Raw genomic sequence first — 21,083 nt, forward strand, 5'->3', positions numbered from 1 at the left:
TAGTACTGTATGGACAATACGATACGTGGCATTGTTTTGATCCTCCCACGCCAAGTACAATATATATATATATATATAAAAGATTTTTGCAGCTAGTAAAAATGATCTTAACTTCAGATTGAAATCATCCATTGACTTCAAATAAGTTTCTTGACCAAACCCTTTATTTCAACAAGTAAATTAATGCCCTAAATTATATACTAAGTGTGCAAAAAAACCCATTATTAATGTAACAATTATAGTGAATACTGATTACTGAGTCCTGATATTGTGTTTAGTTATTGACAGCCAACCACTGATGCCTGTGTTTTAATTACTGTCAAAACTGTACTTCATTAAGTTTTAAAATTTCTTACAGGACTTTGCATGAGCGAGATCAAAGGAAAAGGTGTACTTTAACTTTCATAAAGTACACTTTAGGCAAACAGTGCTTATTTCCCACAAAGAGTGTTTTAATCATACATTAAAGTACTTTGCGTTGACGAGATCAAAGCAAAAAGAGTGCTCTATTTTCTGTAATGCATTCAAGTGTGCTATATTTCTATATTTTTCATTTGCGTCACAATAAAGTACAGTTATGGAAAATAAAAAATAGTTATGCATTGATTGGAAAATAAATACAGAAAACAAGATCACATGTGTAACATTCCTAATCACCAAAAGTAGCCAAAAAGATACTATTTGCTTGTATTACTACCACAACTGCACTACATAGCACTTACTGATTGTCTGATAGCTGAAAACCGATGCGGTTCGAGTTCATGAAACGAATGCTACAAGCAAGACGACAAGAAAGCACTCTAAACCAGTTAAAGCACCACTACGCTTGTACAATATGAAAATAAAAGCACTCGGGCATGGTCTTGAGCCTAATGTAGCACTCGGCTTCACCTCGTGCTATATTAGTCTCTCGCCCACACCCTCGTGCTTTTATTTCCATATTGTACGTGCGGTAGTGTTTAACTAGTATATAAAGAACTTTGCATGGGAGTATCAAAGCAAAAAAGTGTTCTATATTTGCCATAAAAGCCCAAGTGTTCTATATTGGGCAGTTATAGAACACTTTTATAGACCATAGTTCTATATCAGGTAGGTATAGAACTGCCAGGTCTATTTTGTAGGCTGATAGCCTATATACTTTGAGTGAGTATACACTCATTCTGGCCAGTACAACCAATCAATCAAGCCAGTGTAGGCTGATAGCCTGACTGCGCTGGCTGACTAGTCAACCCAATCAGTAAGAGGAAAACCACTGGATTTAATTTATAGACACACTTGAAGATTTCAATGATGGTTGCTTGTGGTCAGCAGCAGTGAACGTTCTTAGTACATTTTGCTCACATAAACACACGAGTCCTAGGAATATCACGGAAATATGCTTATTAAAGTACCACAATCAAAAACTTTTGGTATTGAGAAGACGGACTAGACTCACAAAACGACTAATGAAGGTGCAGCACAGTGCAATACAGGCGAAACATAGGCGCAATGCCTATTCTACCAATGATAACACTTCTCCGTTTGCCTCGTGCTATATTTGTGACCGGATTTAGCAAAATCAACCATATGGGCGCAAAAGCCAAAAGTGAGATAACACCAGCATGAAGTTGCTGCACTATCAGGCTAACAATTTCCATATCAAACTCGCCTTCAACTTGTCGGGTCTGCTTTTGGTGGACTGTTTTCTGGCAGCCTGTATAACCACCCCAGATGTCTGTACAGGTCTGTGAATAACAGGGAAGTGCTTTGGGGGATTCATACACTCTAGACAGACTAGCAGGGAGCTGAATGTGTGATGTATGTCTGTTTTGTGAGATTTCAGTCTATTTCCTGCCTCTGGTGAGCTGTTTTGTGGTCTGGTGCCTTCAGTTACCATTCTCATCCATTTTGTAGTTTATCTCTTGCCCACCCCGTCACCCCCACCCTCCACCCATTTTCTTTTTGAGGACTCGTGATACAGCAACACTGGTGAAAAAAACCTATCTGTAATGGTGGGAAACTCTACAGGGTTTACCTTGGCCACTAGCTGCTCTTAAAGGTTGTGAATTGCTCCATCTTTGCTGAAAAATCCAAATGCGTAGCTTCCAAGGCTGGTGAGTAATAAAGCTTTAAATTATTAAAATATGTTTTTCTCTGAATCAACAATGCACCCATAAGGGTGATTTTCCAAAATCCAGTCGCATTTGTCTCTCACTCACTCTTTTCGTGCTATATTTCCCATATAGCACGAGCAAAAGGCAGTGCTTTATCTGGTATAGAGAACTGTCAACTTGAGGTACACACAAAACACGTGAAACAATTAGAAACTCACGGAGGAGTGTTATCATTGGTAGAATAGGTATTGTGCCTGTGTTTCGCCTGCATTGCACTGTGCTGTGCCTTCATTAGTCGTTTCGTGCTATATTTCCCATATAGCACTCACGGCAGTGCTTTATGTAATACATAAAGCACTCTTTGCAGTGCAATAAAGCACTCTTTGTGGGCAATAAAGCACAGTTTCCCATGTGCTTTAGTGCAGGCTAATAGCCCGCAGTGCTCATGCCAGTACGACTAATCACCCAAGCCAGTGAAGGCTGGTAGCCCTTGCTGTGCTGAGTGGTCAATCATCCCAGCCAACATGAGTGCTAACACTGGACTGCTTTTATAGACATACCTAAATGCTTCGATGATGGGTGGGAGAAAGGTAACGTTGCTGTTACGTTTGTTAATGTAAACGGACAAGTCCTGGAGATATCATGGAAATACTTCACTATGTGTCACAATAGAATTGATTGTGGGTTGTGACCAAAACCTGCCATAATACGCAATGAACATCTAATATGCCAAACTATGGTGAACTACGCATGAGTTACTTTGTTAAACTAGTTTGTGTACATTCAGGCTGCTAATAATTCGTACAACGCATGTTAATTACGAGTCTCAGTGTATGGTGAAACTACACGACTAGAAAGCTCCATAAATCATTTTCGCTGAGTACTTTATTAGCATCAAGGCCAAGCACCACGTGCTTTATTTTTCATATAGCACTCATGACAATGCTTTAACATTTACATAAAGTACAGTTGGTGGGCAATAAAGTACAGCTGACAACTGAACTGCACTTTATGGAAATAAGTACAGTATAGAGGGAAACTTTGGCGGGGGAAAACTTTGGTGAATTGCTACAAATTTGCCAAAATTTAACCCGCCAATTACTTGTAGCACCTGAGATATAGCTAAAACTAAGCTTAATATTTGCCAAAGTTTATTTCACCAAATGCAATTAAGCTTGTATTGCCTTTACCCCCACCAAAGTTTCCCTCTATATGGTACACTTGTTACTTGATGCTTCCCATGCAAAGCTCTATAAAATGGTGCATTACTGCAGTGTAAGAAAATTAATTTTAATGAAATTTGCAAATACACTGTAGTTTGATTCTTTAAAATTTCTGAATCAATAGCACTTGGGCCACTTACATGTACATGGTCTGGCACCATATACATGTATTTAACAAACTATAGTATGTTGATTAGTGGCTGAAAAAAATCAACCTTTCATTCTACAGAGATGTGAAGAAGACTTTGATGAATCTTTTGCCAGCAATCTCCACTTGTTTCTGGATAGTGGTCAGCAGTTTGAAGTTAATTATGGGAAATACATTGAAGATCATTTTAAAAACCATTGTCCTTCTTCATCAACTTGCTTTGAAATAGTATGGTCAGTTGACAATGTTTTATTATACACATTGTATGCATGCACGTTGGTGTGAGTGATTGCTTTGTCTATATAAAATACATGCAAGGTTTGCAACTTCAATATTCGTGTAATATAATTTTCATTGAGGAAACAGTGCATTTGAATCACTTGTGTATGGTGGAGGTAAACATTTTAAAACTACTGACTGTACTTACTGTGAACTGTGTGCCATCATGTACAGGTATACGTTTTTGTAGTGATTTGATACATATTATAATCCACACAAAACAGCCAAGCTGTATAAAAGAGTACATCCTTCAAATTCCTGGGTGAAAAAGTTGTGAAGTCAAAGGTGGCAGCTATTAAATGGCTGCAGTGATGTTGATGATAGCAAATTTTAGTAATAGCTTTTTTGAATTATTAAAATTTATTATCATTAACATCATTGCAGCCATTTTATGGCTGCCACCTTTAATTTCACAACTTTTTACCTAGGATTTTGAAGGCTGCACCCTTTTTATAATTTTTTGCATGGATTTCACTTCTTTTTGTATTTTAAGTACCCCAGCCATGGCTTTGAGGCTTGTTTTTACACAATCATTGTTTTTCTTATATACAGATACTGTAGAATGACGATGATGTAAGACAATGTAGAAAAACACCTACTTATCCAATACCAAAGCCAAAGGATCTAGCTATGCAATAACCAATTAGTTATAGCTATTGATAATTGCTTTATAATTTGTGCTTGCTTGTTCAAGGTTATGGCCATATAAAGTTGCATTATAGTACCTGTATTTATTTGCGATAGAGTGTTTTATAGCAAAGTAAATTCCTTCCAAGTTAGGTATGCATGATTGTACTATTTGTCTATTAGGATTTTAATTTTGCAATGGCTGTTCTATTAGAGTATCTCAATTTTTCATGCAAAACATGACAAGTTGCATTTTCTCAAAGCAAATCCTGCACCTGTTGTATGATTTCCAGCCTGTTGTCACGAGTTTTGCTAGCATAGCACTTATTAAAATAATTATCATGATGACGATTAGTGCAAGTGTGTCTTAATTGTAGTGTACTATACCCAAGCTGTAGTGTAATATTGGCTTCAGGGAATACTGGTATAGGTAAGACATGCAGTACTCCGCAGAGGTACTTATTGCATCATGCCTGAGGGATGTTTATCCAGTGAAGAGTCCAATCCTAGCAATGCATGTCTTAGTATTTAGACAATGGCCCCTATAACTGGAATTTTGTTCACAAAGTATATATGTGACCGGATTTGCGAAAAGGTACCTTTTCCACACATTTGACATACCAGCAAACAAAATGATGTAACACTTGACTCCTTATACTGATTAACTTGCTCTTAGTATCACAATGTAGCCAGATGCTGTAGCTACATTCATTGAAAATTTCAAGCAATTATATGCCATGATCAAAAAGTTATGAAGCCTTAAAATTCAAAAAATGGGCCAAATTTTGTGTCTGAAAAAGGTACCTTTTCGCAAATCCGGTCACATATGCAATTGTTTGGTCAAAGTTGTGGCTAGGTGTCTCACCCAGTAAGACACCTGTGTACAGGTCTCTTACCAGAATAAAGACCCTACTTACTTTGCAAAAATCAAAGCACTCTCTGAATGCCATTGTCTAAGAGAAGTTACAGTAGTACTGGATTGCAGAGTTTATTTGATTACTTTTGTAAGAGTGTAAGAGTGCAGATTTTTAGAGGATTTCTAATAGAACGCACATGTTGAATTTGTCCAACTCCTCAAAGGAACTGCTCTCTCAGCTTACAACAAGGCCTCAGATGGCTGTTAGCTTGGCACAAAAAAAGGTGCCTCTCTGCTTTACCTGTACAAGAACATGGGTTTTACCTACACAAGATTGCATTTCAAGGTGCTCTTGCTTTACAATATAATTGGCTGCCACCCCCTTCAATATGCCACAATGAGGTGAGGGATCTAACTGCTGAACTATTAACTGAGGTGTGCCACAATGTAGAGGTTTGCCACAATGTAGAGGTTTGCCACAATGTAGAGGTTTGGAGCCACTGAACAATGAGAGTTTCAATATAAAACAGCTAATGATCAGGACAGTGCTTGTTTGGATATTTCAATGAATGGCTTTTGGGACAGCTGTTTTGAAAAGTGCTACGAGTCTTTAACCCACTTGTCCCTTCCAATAGTGGATCCAACCTTCAATCATGTTATAGGAAGCATGAATCTTTAAAAAATAGACAATGGTATTTGGAGAATGCTTTGATATTTGCAAAGTATGCAAGATTTTTATTCTGCTAAGAGACCTGCACACAGGTGTCTTCAAGTAAGACACCTAGCCACATATTTTGACAAACAAATTGCATAAAATATTGACAAAATTCCAGTTGCAGAGTCCAATATCTAAGACATGCATTGCTAGGATTACATCATTCCTTCAGGGTTATTTATCCACTGAAAAATCCTAGCACTGCATGTCTTACCTATATTCTTAGACAATGGCATTCAGAGAATGTTTTGATATTTGCAAAGTATAGAAATATATGTAGGGTTTTATTCTAGTAAGAGATCTGTACACAGGTGAGTAAGACACCTAGCCACAAACTTTGACAAACAAATTGCCTACTTCCCAGGTTACTATCAGATACAGGGGCCATTGTCTAACTTACTAAGACATGCATTGCTAGGATTCTTTAGTGGATACACAACCCCAAAGGAATGATGTAGTAATCACCGAGGTGGACAAGGACTTATGAGTCACGACTCCTTGAAGTAGAACACGGTTAGTTTAACCCATTGGAGTTCTCAGCTACCAGAAGAATGGGTCATGAAGCACTTACAAGAGACTGCCTAGTTTGCTGTCAGATAAATGGAAAGAAACATAATTATGCAGCTGTGTTAGGATGGATTAGATGCCAGCTATCTTTTTGTCTACTTTGTTCAGCAATCCAGTGTATTAGAGAAGTGAAATCTTCACAAGGCCATTACATAAAGTGTGCTTCAGTGGACTTGATTCATTCAGAAACTCAGTTTTACAATTAACATTACAATTAATATCACGTGTGTGTTATTATGGGTTAATTCATGTTGCCAAAATAATAGAATACATATATAATGCTCTAGAACAATGATTTTACATTGTAGATTATACAGTTTTACTATTGAGTAGATTTTAACTAGAATTTTCATTTATAATATAAGTAGAAATTAAGTGAGGTGAAGAACCGTAATAGCTGCAGCTTAGTGGTTAAGGATTTGAGTGTTCAGTATGGAGGTCCCTGATTTGAATGCTGGTAAATTTTACATTCTTTATGTACTTTTGTACCGTACGGTGACTGTTCTATTAGAGTATCTCAACCCTCTGATTTACAGTTGTTTGGTTTTTGCTATAGTTGTTAATGCAATTTATTTTAAACCACAAAAGGTTTGAGCTATGATGGTTAACTTACATACATACTGACTTATAAGTTATTCCCATAAGTGGTTAACCCTGTAGGTGTGACAACAAGTCGGCCTTTTTAAATGTAAATAGTCATCCATAGCTCTATGATTATTTATCAGATTTGCACCAAACTTGGTATGTGATTTTGCTGCAATGCATTCTTATAATGCATCAGAGTTCAAGAAAATCACACTATAGTGTTATATTTTATAATAGTTTTTGCGAAGTGTGTCAATAGAATAATCTAAACCCCAAATTCCGTAAACAAAGAAAAAAACTATTAAGCTGAACTTTGATGGCCTGTATTTCACAATTGCATTAGGAAATCTTGCTCAAATTTGGTACGTATGTGGGGTGGTGAAAGTGGAGGGAATCTGCAACACAAATTTTTTTTTTTACAATTTGATAAGGGAACACAGAGCTACATATGCATGAAAATCCCATTCTATTTCTTTCTGTAAATATACTCATATTGTGGTGCACTGGCTTTCTTGGCCACACGGCATACTATCGTGTGTCTTGTATGTTGCAGTTGCACAACTGAAACCGATTGCAATTTATCTACAATTTACTAATAATGAGGTTGTTGTTTGAGCAATTAATACCCTTGGAATGTATTTATACAAAATAAACATTGAATGCTTCATTTTGTGCTTACCCTGCCAATATATGTAGTGACATTGCAGTCAAGTTATTGTGCAGCTGAAGAACATTTTCTCAACTAATGGCTGGCTTTGGAGTTTGAAAAATATGATGGAGTGATACTGGCAAATACTTCAAAACAGCCAAGCTGTAAAAAGGGTTCTGCCATCGAAAAAGCTAGGTGAAAAAGGTGAAATCAATGTCCAGCAATAAAACAGCTGTAATGATGTTAGTGCCAATCAATTTTAATAATAACAATATTGCCATTTCATCATTAAAATTAACATCATCAGATCCATTTATTGGCTGCTACTTTTAATCCATAACTTTTCTTGCTCTAGCTTTTTTGATGCCTACACTTTTTCTCAACTTAGCTGTTTTTGTGTAGCTAGATATGTAGCTACATATTTACATACAGAAGTTTATTGTAGCAATTTTGGTGATGAGCAAATGATCAACTTGGCTTGATATTCCAATTCATCTATTAAAATGCTTTGTAGCAGTTGGATCTTGAGATCACAAGCTGTTTCATAATGTATGACAAACCTTTTTATGGGCTAGAGTTCTGCATTTTTGCCAAAACCTTTATTCGATATATTTTACACATAATAAGACTATACGTAGGTATTGTAGGAACCTGGGCCGGTCAGTACGACCCAGGTGGTAGTTGGTTAGCCTAGATAACTGATCATGAAGTATAAAACATGTAATATGTACAGACAGGTTATAGCTACCATACAAGTACAGTTCCATGTTAGTCACATGATAATTAGGTCAGGAATGTGTCTGATAGCCACATGTCTGGTCCATATCCTACAGGTATTGCCCTTGAATGGATACTGTAGAGAAAATTTAAATGGTAAAGGTATTTAGTAAGTGGCTGGCAAGGCAACATAACATTTGCACTAACCTACTCCTTATATTGTGTGTCGTGAGGCCAAGAAAGCCGACGCATTACACCATATGTATATTGACAGAAAAAAACACCATTTTGGTTACTTTTCTAAAGCACATGGGTGAAAAAGGTTGTGAAATTAAAGGTGTTGGCTGCAATGATGTTGATGCTATTACAGGTTTTTGCAATTGACTTCGTTGCCTTTGCAATTGAATTCGTCCCGTTTGCAATTGAATTCGTTGGTTTTGCAATAGAATTCGTCCCGTTAATTTGCGATTGAATTAGTCGGTTTTGCAATAGAATTCGTCGCGTTTGCATTACAATTCGTCATAAACAAAATGGCTCCAAGAAACCAACTGTTCATTAAGAGATGAATTATTTACGCCATGGAGAGTTACACTTGAGACACTAGAAGGTAATTGAAGCTGGTAATATGCAAATTTGATAGCTGTCTGACAAGTTAATTAGCTTGCTCACGAGTGACCACACCCATCGCTAATGGCGCAGTAGAGTTTGGAATGTTGCTGGATAGGCTGTAGAAGAAGAATTATTGCCTTATAAAGAGTTGTTTACTACTGTTGTACTTGAACAAGTTCTTGTAGCAGCTGCTACACCACATTTTCGTGTTTTCTCCAGCTGCCATTCTTGTTACGGACGAATTTAACTGCAAAACCGACAAATTCTATTGTAAAACCGACGAATTCAATTGCAAACGGGACGAATTCAGTTGCAAAGTCGCCAAATTCAATTGCAAACGGGACTAATTCAATTGCAAAAGCGACGAACTCAATTGCAAACGGGACGAATTCAATTGCAAAGTCGCCAAATTCAATTGCAAAAACCTGTAAAATAACATCATTGCAGCCATTTCTTGGCCACCACCTTTGATTTTTCACAACTTTTCCTCCTGGATTATTGAAGACCGCACCTTTTTTTACAGCTTGGATGTTTTTGTGTAGATGATTTATTATAAATAATTATGTATGCTAGATTTAGGGGTTAATTGAATGGGGTAGCATAACTTGTTTGCCACTTATGTAAAAAAGTCACCTCTTGAAGTCATTTGTTGACAGATACACATTGCCTTATATTTGTCAATATTCATAAACTGTAATCATTTAAACCCCATATGTCAAGCTCTTTCTCCCTAGTTTATTAACATCATCAGAACATTTAATAACTTTGTAAAGTTTAGTGTAATCTACAAACTGCTAAATTGGTGAGTCAATGTCAAGTCGTCATTTACAACAATAATGAGTATACAGCTGCCCAAACATTTAGTAGTGCTGTGAAGCCATTTAATTCCAGAACTTTTATAGAAAAATAAACGATTCAGGTATGTAAACATGTGTTCACTCCTACTACATTACGGTTAGCCACTAGTGTTTTCAATATTTTTTTATCAGGGTTACAGTTTTGAGTCTCAAAAATTATATGTATTGTGGCTTTGTTAATACCTTAGTATGATGGTATATTGCTGTGAACATATGACTACTTTAATGTGTGTAATAAATGTTAATTACAGGAAATGCTGTGGTATTAACAATGACTATAGTTTGTTGAGAGAGGCTGAAGAAAATATGTTGCTATACTCTGTAAGTAAAATGGATGACTCACCTTTACATGTAAATACCATGTATGCATTAAGTAGAAAAGAAGGAAAGAGGTTATTGGAAAAGTCTGTAGTGATTATGTTGATTATGATCAGCATGACAAACTTGGCAGTGGTGGATTTGGAAACGTTTACATGCTAAATACAACTATAGGAGCTGTTGCAGTTAAAGAGGAATACAATGTTAGACAATAGTTACATTAATTATACACTTCCTGTATCTGTTGCATAATAATATATATATGTATATACTGTACCATAGTTGGAGGCTCTACTTACTTCATTTAACATGTTACAGTAAATTGTACATGACCAGGTTTTGCAAAAATCAACTAGATGGGCACAAAAGCCATAGTAAAGATATCACCAGCATGAATTTGTTGCACTTTTAGATAAGCAATTTCCACACATAAATGCTTCAATTCCTTTGGGTCTGGTTTTAGCAGTTAGTTCCATAAGGGCCAGACAGTCATACTAATAAATTGTTGTTAAAATTCTGGCATTGTGAAAATACTACCGTATAAGCAGAAATTTTAGGGTGGAATTAAAATTGGCAATTTGGTGGATGCTTACAAAACCATCAAATTAAAATTTCACCATATTTTATTATTAGTGCTTGTAGTAATATTTTTAACCTACTGAACTAGCACAAGATCTATCAAGACACCAGGTGCTGTACCTAGCAAACTGGATGTTGAAGCTTGTTAAAAGTGAAGTGTATATCCAAGTGAAGCATAAAATCTGATTCAAAATTTAATCTGTATTGGAGGTACATACACTTTGCACTATACTTTAGATTTTTGCTATAGATGTACTGAACCTCAGCCTAAAAACAATTCTATACGATTGTATGTAATATTGCTGGTTCTAGTAGCTAAGGTCCTACACTTTCATCAGAAGAAAGCAAAGATACATGCAGCAGAAATTGGCATGCAAGGAGAATGTTCCCAATCACTTTGTTTCCTTTTCAAATAGCTGCTGCCCTGGCAATAGTTTGATAAATCTCTGTCCTCCGTTTTACATGAAACAGTGCCTCCAGTATGTGAGCCAGTGTGTACTGTAAGCTATGAGGTAGCTAAGTATCTATACATCTGTGTAAATGAGAAGCCAGCTAGCTACATAATTTGCTACCACTAGCGTGAGTGTCCACTTTATTAGATATGCATTTCATCAAATTAAACTCTCGCCAAATGCAAGTATTCTGCTCACCAAAATTCTGCTTATACGGACGGTATTGCTGAAACTTAGCCAGTTTACCACCCTATATACAAAACACTCAAATGTAATGGCTAGAGTTATCTTCAACCAAAATCTGCCAAAACCAGCAAGAAACCACTGCAGAATTTTGGGTACTAGAAAATTGTGAAGGCCAAGAATAGCTAAGGCTTGACAATTTTATATGTTTAACTGCTAAGAATGGTAAGTTACCAGTGTACCGCACTGTAAAAATATGGTTACCTAATCACCACTGCATCTCTATGATTTATTTTTAATGTCCATTCATGTCCTCTACTACATGCTTTGATTATACTTGTCTTCTCTTACAGCGACCACTGATGTTTCACAACCCAAAAGTATTTGGCCGTGTGATGAATTTGGAAAATGATCATGTGATACCATTGCTTGAATACATTATAGGTAAGAAATATACAAGATGTGTCAATTGCATGTGAATCATGCATATGTTCTAATTATAATGAATATGAGCACAGTAGTCATTAAGTTGTAATGGTGTGTGGTGTGAACTATTGTTGAAATTACATCCATCCGTACCAACATTAATCAGGCCACTCAGACATTACAGGATCACAATGGCAACAATATTATTGGTTCTTTAAGTGCATTCCATGCAGAAAAAGTGAAATTATTGGAGAGTGCCTTAAGCATGTCCAATTCAGGGGCGTATCCAGGATTTTTTTGAAGGGGGTTCGGATTTAAAGTGGAATGTCTTGAGGGGAAGGCCTCGGTACTTCCCCTAGACCATGTTTGAACAGAAATGACGTATACACAAAAGTGCCCTTAGGCAGTAACATAAAAAGGTGCTGTTTGTGCATCTAACTAGCTAAAATCTACACACTGCTGTTTATGCAGCTTATAGAAGCTATAAACCTATTGTAAAACTAACTAATCTTCACTTTCAGACAGCATACTGATAGCCAACTTCAATTTTCTAGCACATGGAAGCCCTCCACACTCGAGTCCCTTAGTTGGCAATACTTCTTTCCAGGTATACATTATTCTCGGCCAATCCTCCTGATGGTCAATAACTGGCTTGTACTCCAATATGTTCGAGACATCACGTGCCCACAACATGTAACAAATAAACAAACCATTCGTCAGGTAAATACACATCAACAATTCACAGTTTGTGCTAACCTGACACATGTATAACATGACCACTCAAGTTTAGCAGCTCCTTCCTTGTAACATGTCTCAACCAACCATTGAACAGTCCTTCACTCGCGCCATTTCAACCATGCATCATGTGCACAGTTGATCACGTGATGCAATATATGATTTGCAATGGCTCAGTATTAATGTGATGTGACCCTCAAGAGTAGTACAGAGGAGCGCCAGTGGGCAAGTAGCTACCGGAGAGCTCCAGGGCTGTAAGATTTGGTGTGATTTTTAATTTTTTTAAAATTTTTGCTTCTGAAAGGGGGGTTCATCCGAACCATCCGAACCCCCCCTGCCTACGCCCTTGCAATTGAAGCTAATAGAATCAATGAAGGGAAAAAGTCACAGTCCTTCTTCCAATAATCAGCAGTGACACTTACACTCTTTTAAGCAGTCTCTGAGTGCCAACAAGCCATATGACAAGACATTTAAACAGCTGGCAGATACTCTTCACCAATACTTTGATTTCAAACTACTAATTACTGAGTACTTCCACTTCCACATTCATGACCAAAGCACCTAGGGAGTGATTAGCAATTATCTTGTTGAATTACTCTGCCTGGTGGTGCACTGTGATTTTGGTGATTACTCATTTCCTTGGTTTAATCCTGCACCTTTAATAGTAGCCACACTTGAGTAGTGCCACTATCATTTATGTAACTGTTGGCTTAAACATCATTTTCAAGCATCAAATGGCGTGCATTGCTATTTAGAACTAAGATAATAAATGCCACAGTATTTAGCCAATGGAACATGGAATAGATCTTGTCATCTGTTACATCTGCCATATACACAGAAGAGGTTAACATCCAAATGTGAACTTACCTTGAGACACAAGACATAAGTGGACATGTCTGTAAATCTGCAACTGTGAAGAGATACAAGCGGAACAACAGTGTGCTTGACTGCAACACACACATTACTTGGTTCTTTTATCTGAGACACAAATGTCCGTGTCAGTAGAAACAAGCTGTTGGCTATGATTGTAAAGCCACAAGGCTATTATTATATTCCTTTTGATCAGCAAATGGAATGTGTACACATTGTGGAGGAATGACAAGGACTGTTGTGTTGTGTCACAAATGTTACAAATCCAAACAACTTGCCAGAAAATGTGGATCCAAGATGACAACCCCCAATAGTTTGTTCAGCCAAATATTTGGTTGAGGAGATGGTTGACAATGTGATCAGACTTTAAATGTACAAGAAACACCATCTGGACCATTTACTGTGTATGTATAAAAGGCATGACATTAACCTTCAAAATAGATACTATATAGAGTAGCCAATTACACTTGTTTCTGAAGCAAAACCTACCAGAAAACCTTTTCTAGCAATCCCTTATATATAAACAATCATCAGTGTGATTGAAAACCTAGAGTACATGTGTTGAAAAGGTTTCTGTTCATGTAAGTTATGACACGCTATATGACGCATTATACAATGCATGCAGTGAAGGGCACAGGTGTTCATTTGTTGGGGTTGTGATTGGCCAAAGTACATCAGGAAAAGATGGTAAACTGTGTCAGTTCATCTCACCAGTTGCTTATAAAAAATGCTCTTATGTATTTGGAGATGAAGTAGGTGAACTAAAGTCCACTGAGGCTCAATTACATATCAAACCACAGCAATGCCCAAGTTCTATAAGCCATACTATTTGCACCTAAAGAAGCACTAGAAAGACAGTTGGCTCACCTAAAAAAAGACTGGGTGGCCCTAGTTGTGGTTGCCAAAGGGAATGGTTGTTTGGGAGAATGTGGCAATCACAAAATCACAGTTAACCCTGTGTTGGTAGTTGATAAATACCAATGCTAATACCTATAATGATTTAGCTACTTATAGGGAAGGCTTAAGCTTTGTTACTATTAGCAAGAGTTAATAATATGGGAGGGCTATTAGACTTTAACTCTCAAAATACTACGTACCAAATAAAAAATGTCAGATAGCACTATTTTTAATAAACCAACATGTGTAATTACATGAGTTGAATTTTTGTTATACCATAGACTCCGGTTATTAGGCGCACATGGTTAATAAACGCATATTGCCTATTAAGCGCATATAGCATACTTGTGCTATACACCTGTTTATCATATTGTTACAATTGTAACATGGTTGGAGGTGGCAGGTGCAGCATGGAAGCGATTGAAGGACAAAAACCCTTAGTATGATCCCCTTATACCAGAGAGCAGAAACTGTACGTTTTGAGGTGATATTACTAACGAAAGAAATTTGTATTGCATATGTCAGATAATGAGAACAGTGCTGTGATGGATCAAATGTCAGGAGGCCATACATGACAGTAATAAAGGAAGGAAACATGTGTCTCTTGGAAGGACTGCAGAATGCTGGGAGATGGAAGAAATGCTATATAAAGAATATCGAAGGCTACACCAATGTGGGCTGAAAGTAACTCAGTGACTGAGTAGTTTTGCATCATATGGCTTTTACAAGCATGAAAACAGTAAACACAGGGAACTTCAACCATGCTTCCTCAAACCAGTAACTCGATAATCAATGCTCCCATCATGCTTGATGAAGTACCACACTAGCTATACTCAATACTTTGTGAGGCACGTGTCCAACAATGTTTCCATCTTTAATGACGCTAATAGCAAAAGAATCCTCAGAATTGCATTTCTTGATCACAAGTAAGCATTTCACCTATCACTGGTATCCAAATTTCTTTATAAATGTGGTGGCTACAAATGAAACTTCTCGTACTCATTTTATAAGCGTATGTGCTTAACAAGCATGAGTGAACCTCAGTAATGTTTCTTTGAAATTTATAAGTGCATGTGCTTACTAACCGGAGTCTACGGTATATTATCTTGGATGTTCGAGCTGTGATAAACCACAAAATGTTGATTTATGGAACCAGCAGTAGAGCCCCTGAGATACTGTGGTTTGCATATTACATCTCAGAAAGTGAAGACAATTTTGCAAGCACCTTCCCCCAAGAACCACAGTCATTTCTCAGACTATTACATTATTTTACCAAACTTGTCTGCGTTCATGATTGTCCACCTTATTGTACCTGCTCAACCAGTTACTGAAATTAAACGCTAGTTGGAAGTGGTCTACAGCCTGTCAGCAAAAGTTTCAGTCGGTCAAAAAGAAGTTGCATCTGCACCATTATGACCCATCCAAGCAGCTTGAGTTAGCAGCAAATGCCTCTGCCTATGGGTATGTATAGTGATGGTAGCTAGTGAAGTATGCTTCTGGTGCCTAAACGTCTGTACAAGTAGATAAGTGGTACTTGCCCTTGATTCAGCATACAGTGTATTTGTGTTTAAAAGCCAACCAGCTAACATGCCAATGTCCTGCTTCCTTAAAAGTTACTGAGCAGATAGTGGATGAAACTGCAGTCTTATCATACAGAATGGTAGTACTGTATATTAGGGATCATGAAGAACTGGGCTTTCCAGCCAAAAGTATCAGTGGTGTACTTGGTTGTATGTGACGCAGTCCTAGTAATAATAATGATAATAATAATCATAGAAAGTCCTTGCAGTAGTACAGAAGAATTGAATTACAAACCACTTTATGCTTCGAAAGCAAACTACATGTAGCAAAAGCAAGATCGAGAGTCACCATGCATCTACAGATAAATTGCTCTAGCGATTCAGACCAATATAATAGTGTGTTTACACTAGTAGCTCCAGCTCGGTATGGTACAGCACGGTACGGTACGCTACGCTACGTTTTAAGTGCACGTTTACATTGGTAAGGAAATAACCATGCTGGGCAAGTTTATACATAAGCATGTGATGGCTAAAGTATCGTCCTACGAGATGCCCTTGCCGTTTTCAAGCTCGTTTCAAGCTGTTGCTGTCGTACAAGTTACCAGCAATCCGTTTGAGGAACAATATCAGCGATACTGCTCGATGGACAGCTCATTTCAAGTCGAACATGGTAACTGGACTTTGTTTCACGTTTGGCCATGGTAGAAGCCATCGTATTTACGTACAGCAGCCAAGGATATAGCAAGGTTTGTTTCAATTTGTCTACCGTGCCGTGCCGTACTGAGCCAGCACGGTTGAAGTAACAGGGCCAGGCGAGCCTGGCACGTAATGGTTTGGCTCGGATCGATACCCGTTTACACTAGCAAAATCAAGCATACCGTGCCGTGCTGTACTGTGCCGTACCGTGCCCAACTGCTATTGTAAACGCACTATAAATCACCCTGTAGGGAGATAAGCTTGAAACCAATTCACCCTGTAGAGAGTTCAGCCACAAACAAATCAAAGTTCGGTTACTAGTAATTAAGTCACCCTATGGAGCTAGAAACAAGTCACCCTGTAGAGAGATCAGCTGCAAACAAGTTATCCTGTAGGAAATAGTTTGCATGTAATAAATATATAATTATATTATTTGTATATTTACTGATAAATCAAAAATAGTTAAAGTATTAAAAATCTGCTTTAAAACTTTTCTTCTTCCTGTGATAAAGAAAAAAAGATAGGTTAAAAAAACCTCAAAGCCAGCCATAGGGTATACAAATACAGAAAGAAGTGATATCTAATCAAAAACAGCCAAGCTGAAAAAAAAAATGTGGCCCCCAAAAAGGCTATGGTGAAAAAGATGTGAAATCCAAAGTGGCAGCCAAGAAATGGCTGTGATGGTATATAGGTTAATGGCAAAAATTTTAATAACAACAATTCAGGTGATTGGAGGAGGCAGCACAAATCCACCTGAATTGTTGTTATTAAATTTTTTTGCCCTTAACCTACCATCACAGCCATTTCTTGGCCACCAACTTGGATTTTACATCTTTTTTCACCATAGCCTTTTTGGGGGCCACACTCTTTTTTTTACAGCTAGGCTGTTTTGAATTAGATTTATATGTACAGGAGAATAAACACCAAGCAGAGATATGGTGTGACAAGAGTGAACTTTTTGGCTGAAATTAATGTCTCAGAGTTGAATATGATAAGAATGTAGCTATTACATAACTGCGGGGATGTAGGCAACCTTAGCTTCTCTTGAAACTATGTAGATGCAACTCATAGTCATTTGTTATTTGATTTTTGTCATTTGTCATTCAATAACCTATAAACTTTACCAGCCATGTTATGTATGACAGTTTCTTCATTACACACGTACAATAGAATCATTTCCAATCATTATTTGAAGCATAGTACACTCTGTTGTGTAGCCCCTAAGGTGTTGTTGGCTAATTATATAGAAGAGATTAATATAGGATTGTCAATTTCCTGTTGTATTTATATCCTAGGGGCATGTTTAGGGGGGTTCCTTGAAATTTGAATTGCAGCAGGAACACCAAACCATCATAGTTTGGCTGCACAAATATACTGAAAAATGTGAATAGGGTATAGCTACATGTAATAGGATACTTACTCAAAAGGATTAAGGGAGAACAAGAGCATGGGTTTATGTAACTACAACATTCATGAAGGTTTCAAGATACTCTAATAGAACATTCATAATTGATTGCAATTTAATGGGTATATTGCAAAGCTAGCTTGAAACTTGAATTTAGTGCCTAAATCAAAAGTTTTGAGTTTTAATTGGAGAATTTGGATATGTATTTGGATCATTGCAGTATGCCCCTGACCAGCCATAGACCATAATTGATAGAAACTAGAAAACTAAGCATAATTGTTATATCAAAAATACATAATATAATGGTTTATATTATTCATAGAGCACAAAATAGTAAATTTTGAAGTATCTTAATGTACAAAATTTGTCAGAGGCTGGGGTCAGACCCTGCATTAATAACTCTATACCAAGTCTGGATAACACTTTGGAAAAATTCTGGATATGCCCTTGTATCCAATAATTTTGTTCTGGTCAGAGTTTATATATCTTGTACAACATCAATGTTTTATACTGTTGCAATCAGTTATGTTCTCTGAAGCCCATATTTTAAGATAGTTTTAGGACACCTGCCAAACATTTAATAGTATTGTGTGAGTTACCTTTAACGCCAGGCAAAAAAAGTTCTTTGATTCAACAAGAACAAGAGATAGTTGACACTAAAAATGCATGCAATTATTTTGTGCTGTACAAGGCATTTAGTATAATGAAAGTAGTTGCTGTAGTATGTGTAAGTCATATGATAGAGAAAATGTGCTCATTACTTTTCCTTCGATAGGGCTCAAGTGAATGCAACTTTTTTGACCATTATATGTATAATTCATGCATTTTTGCATTTTCCGCATTGGTTGATAAATTTAAATTGTTTGCTTATTTATTAATATAGGAGGAGATAGTCATTTTCATCTTTCCAAGCGTCAATGTTTATTAGTCATGCCATACATGAACCAAGGTAAATAATAAGAGAACTATTGCTGTTTTAATAGATATGAAAGCCATATGGTTACACAAGAATCATGCATAGTAATTTAAGGAGGGAACAAGAACTCACTATGGACACTAATTGGTTAATATTGATGGAGTGGTGGATTCAGTAAAAACAGGGAAGGTGGAGGAACCTTGGAAAAATTGGGAGGATACATACATATTATTTTTTCCATAGTACATTAGTAGCTAGAGGACAGCAACAATTTTTAAATGTAAATGAAGATAAAAGCTTAAAGATAACACCTGGCTGCTTTATTACAATATGTGAGTGCTCTATTAGAGAATCTCAACCTTACGAGAATTTGTGAGAATGCCTTTCAAAAGTGTTGGAGGGTTCAAGCCCTGAGCCCTCACTTTCTGCCACCTCTGATTAACAAATAAGAACAAGATCAAAGCTGAAGGCTTGAGTAGTGCCCGCACCGTGTCAATTAAGGTGACAGCCACTGACTGATAATAACCATGTACCTAATTTGCACATGCGTATACCCTACCCAAGGGCATCAGAATAAGTGCGACCAATGAGGCCAGAGTCTCACCACTTTCAAACGTGATGAAGCCAAAACTAAAGTGGTGAATATGCAATATTAAGCAAATATGTAATAGTAGAAACAGCAACTATCTAACGTGTTTTTCACCCAGAACAGCTTCATGTCCACATCGTCCATATTAAGTGCAAGTATTTAACTTTCTAAGACATAACTTGAGTAACTGTTCTTCTTCTGTTAAGGCTTCTGCCTATCTTACTGTAGTTCATCCCATCATGGAGTATGCAGCATCAGTTTGGGATCCATATCAACCGATTGACATCCAAACCATAGAGAAAGTCCAATGTAGAACTGCCCAGTGGGTTATGACTTGAAACAAGACATAAGATGAACAGACTGCAAACCTTTTATAAGGGAATCCACAACTTATCTGGCCTATCATTACCATCATACTTCTTAACCACACAATGTTCAACTAGACACCACCACCCTAACCACTTTATCCACCCAGGTACTCAAATCAGTTACTATCAGTACTCCTTCTTTCCAAGAACAATTGTTGACTGGAATAACTTGCCAACTTTAGTGATTGAGTCGGAAAACATTGACATATTTACTAACAAATTACTAGACATATAACTTAGTATAGCTGTACTGTAATCATGTGTATTTGTGTAATTTTTCTTTGGGCATTATTTGCTCCCTGGGTGCATCAGCATGCCTTCTGCCCAGTAACAATAAATAAGTAAATACATAAATACAAACATATATAACATACATACATACATACATACATACATACATACATACATACATACATACATACATACATACATACATACATACATACATACATACATACATACATACATACATACATACATACATACATACATACATACATACATACATACATACATACATACATACATACATACATACATACATACATACATACATACATACATACATACATACATACATACAAGCACACACACCCACTCTTTGGAAAACAATTTCAGTAAACCAGGCACCCAGTTTAATTTAATAATTACTGTTGTATTTAGCTTTGCCTTTGCTTCTCTTTGTAGCTACTTTCATACAGTTTATCTCTTAACTAATGAACAGGTGCAAGACTATATATAGCCCAACAATTGCCTCATAACAAAACTTAATGTGAACTATTCTGGGGAACTACTCCCACAGACCACCTAGACTAGCTGCCTTTGACAGTATTAGGACTGATCATAAGCCTTACCACTTTCACTATTACTCTGACACTCCTGCCATAACTGGAGCAGTTTGATTTTACCACAATTACCACATCCACTTTGTAAATTTACTTGGTTTACAATGTGAACTGTTGCATCTAGTTATGTTCAACACAATATTATCTGTAAGTGTGGCTGCATTTATACAGTATTATTTTGATATGTAGGAGGACTTCATGAACACTTCAAGGAACACGACTGCATAATACAATACATGCTTGCTTTCAACACACAAGAAGAGTACATTTTTAAAAATTTTATAGTACTTTTCTCTCATGTTTTCAAAGGATTGCAGTACTTGCACAGCCAAGAAATCATACATGGAGATGTCAAAGGT

The 21,083-nt window shown here is 36.9% G+C and overlaps 1 protein-coding gene across 1 annotated transcript in view; it reads left to right on the top strand.

The window, feature by feature from the left end:
- LOC136249042 (uncharacterized) overlaps positions 1 to 21,083 on the top strand; it is a 48,630-nt gene that overhangs the window by 16,978 nt on the left and 10,569 nt on the right. Inside the window, exons 5-10 of the mRNA XM_066040949.1 lie at positions 3,546 to 3,697; positions 10,177 to 10,246; positions 10,303 to 10,446; positions 11,811 to 11,901; positions 18,890 to 18,955; positions 20,914 to 21,081. Of these exons, the coding sequence (XP_065897021.1) occupies positions 3,546 to 3,697; positions 10,177 to 10,246; positions 10,303 to 10,446; positions 11,811 to 11,901; positions 18,890 to 18,955; positions 20,914 to 21,081 (691 nt within the window). The remainder of the gene's footprint in view (positions 1 to 3,545; positions 3,698 to 10,176; positions 10,247 to 10,302; positions 10,447 to 11,810; positions 11,902 to 18,889; positions 18,956 to 20,913; positions 21,082 to 21,083) is intronic.

This window comes from Dysidea avara, chromosome 3 (genome assembly GCF_963678975.1).
Source record: "Dysidea avara chromosome 3, odDysAvar1.4, whole genome shotgun sequence".
Taxonomy (NCBI): domain Eukaryota; kingdom Metazoa; phylum Porifera; class Demospongiae; order Dictyoceratida; family Dysideidae; genus Dysidea; species Dysidea avara.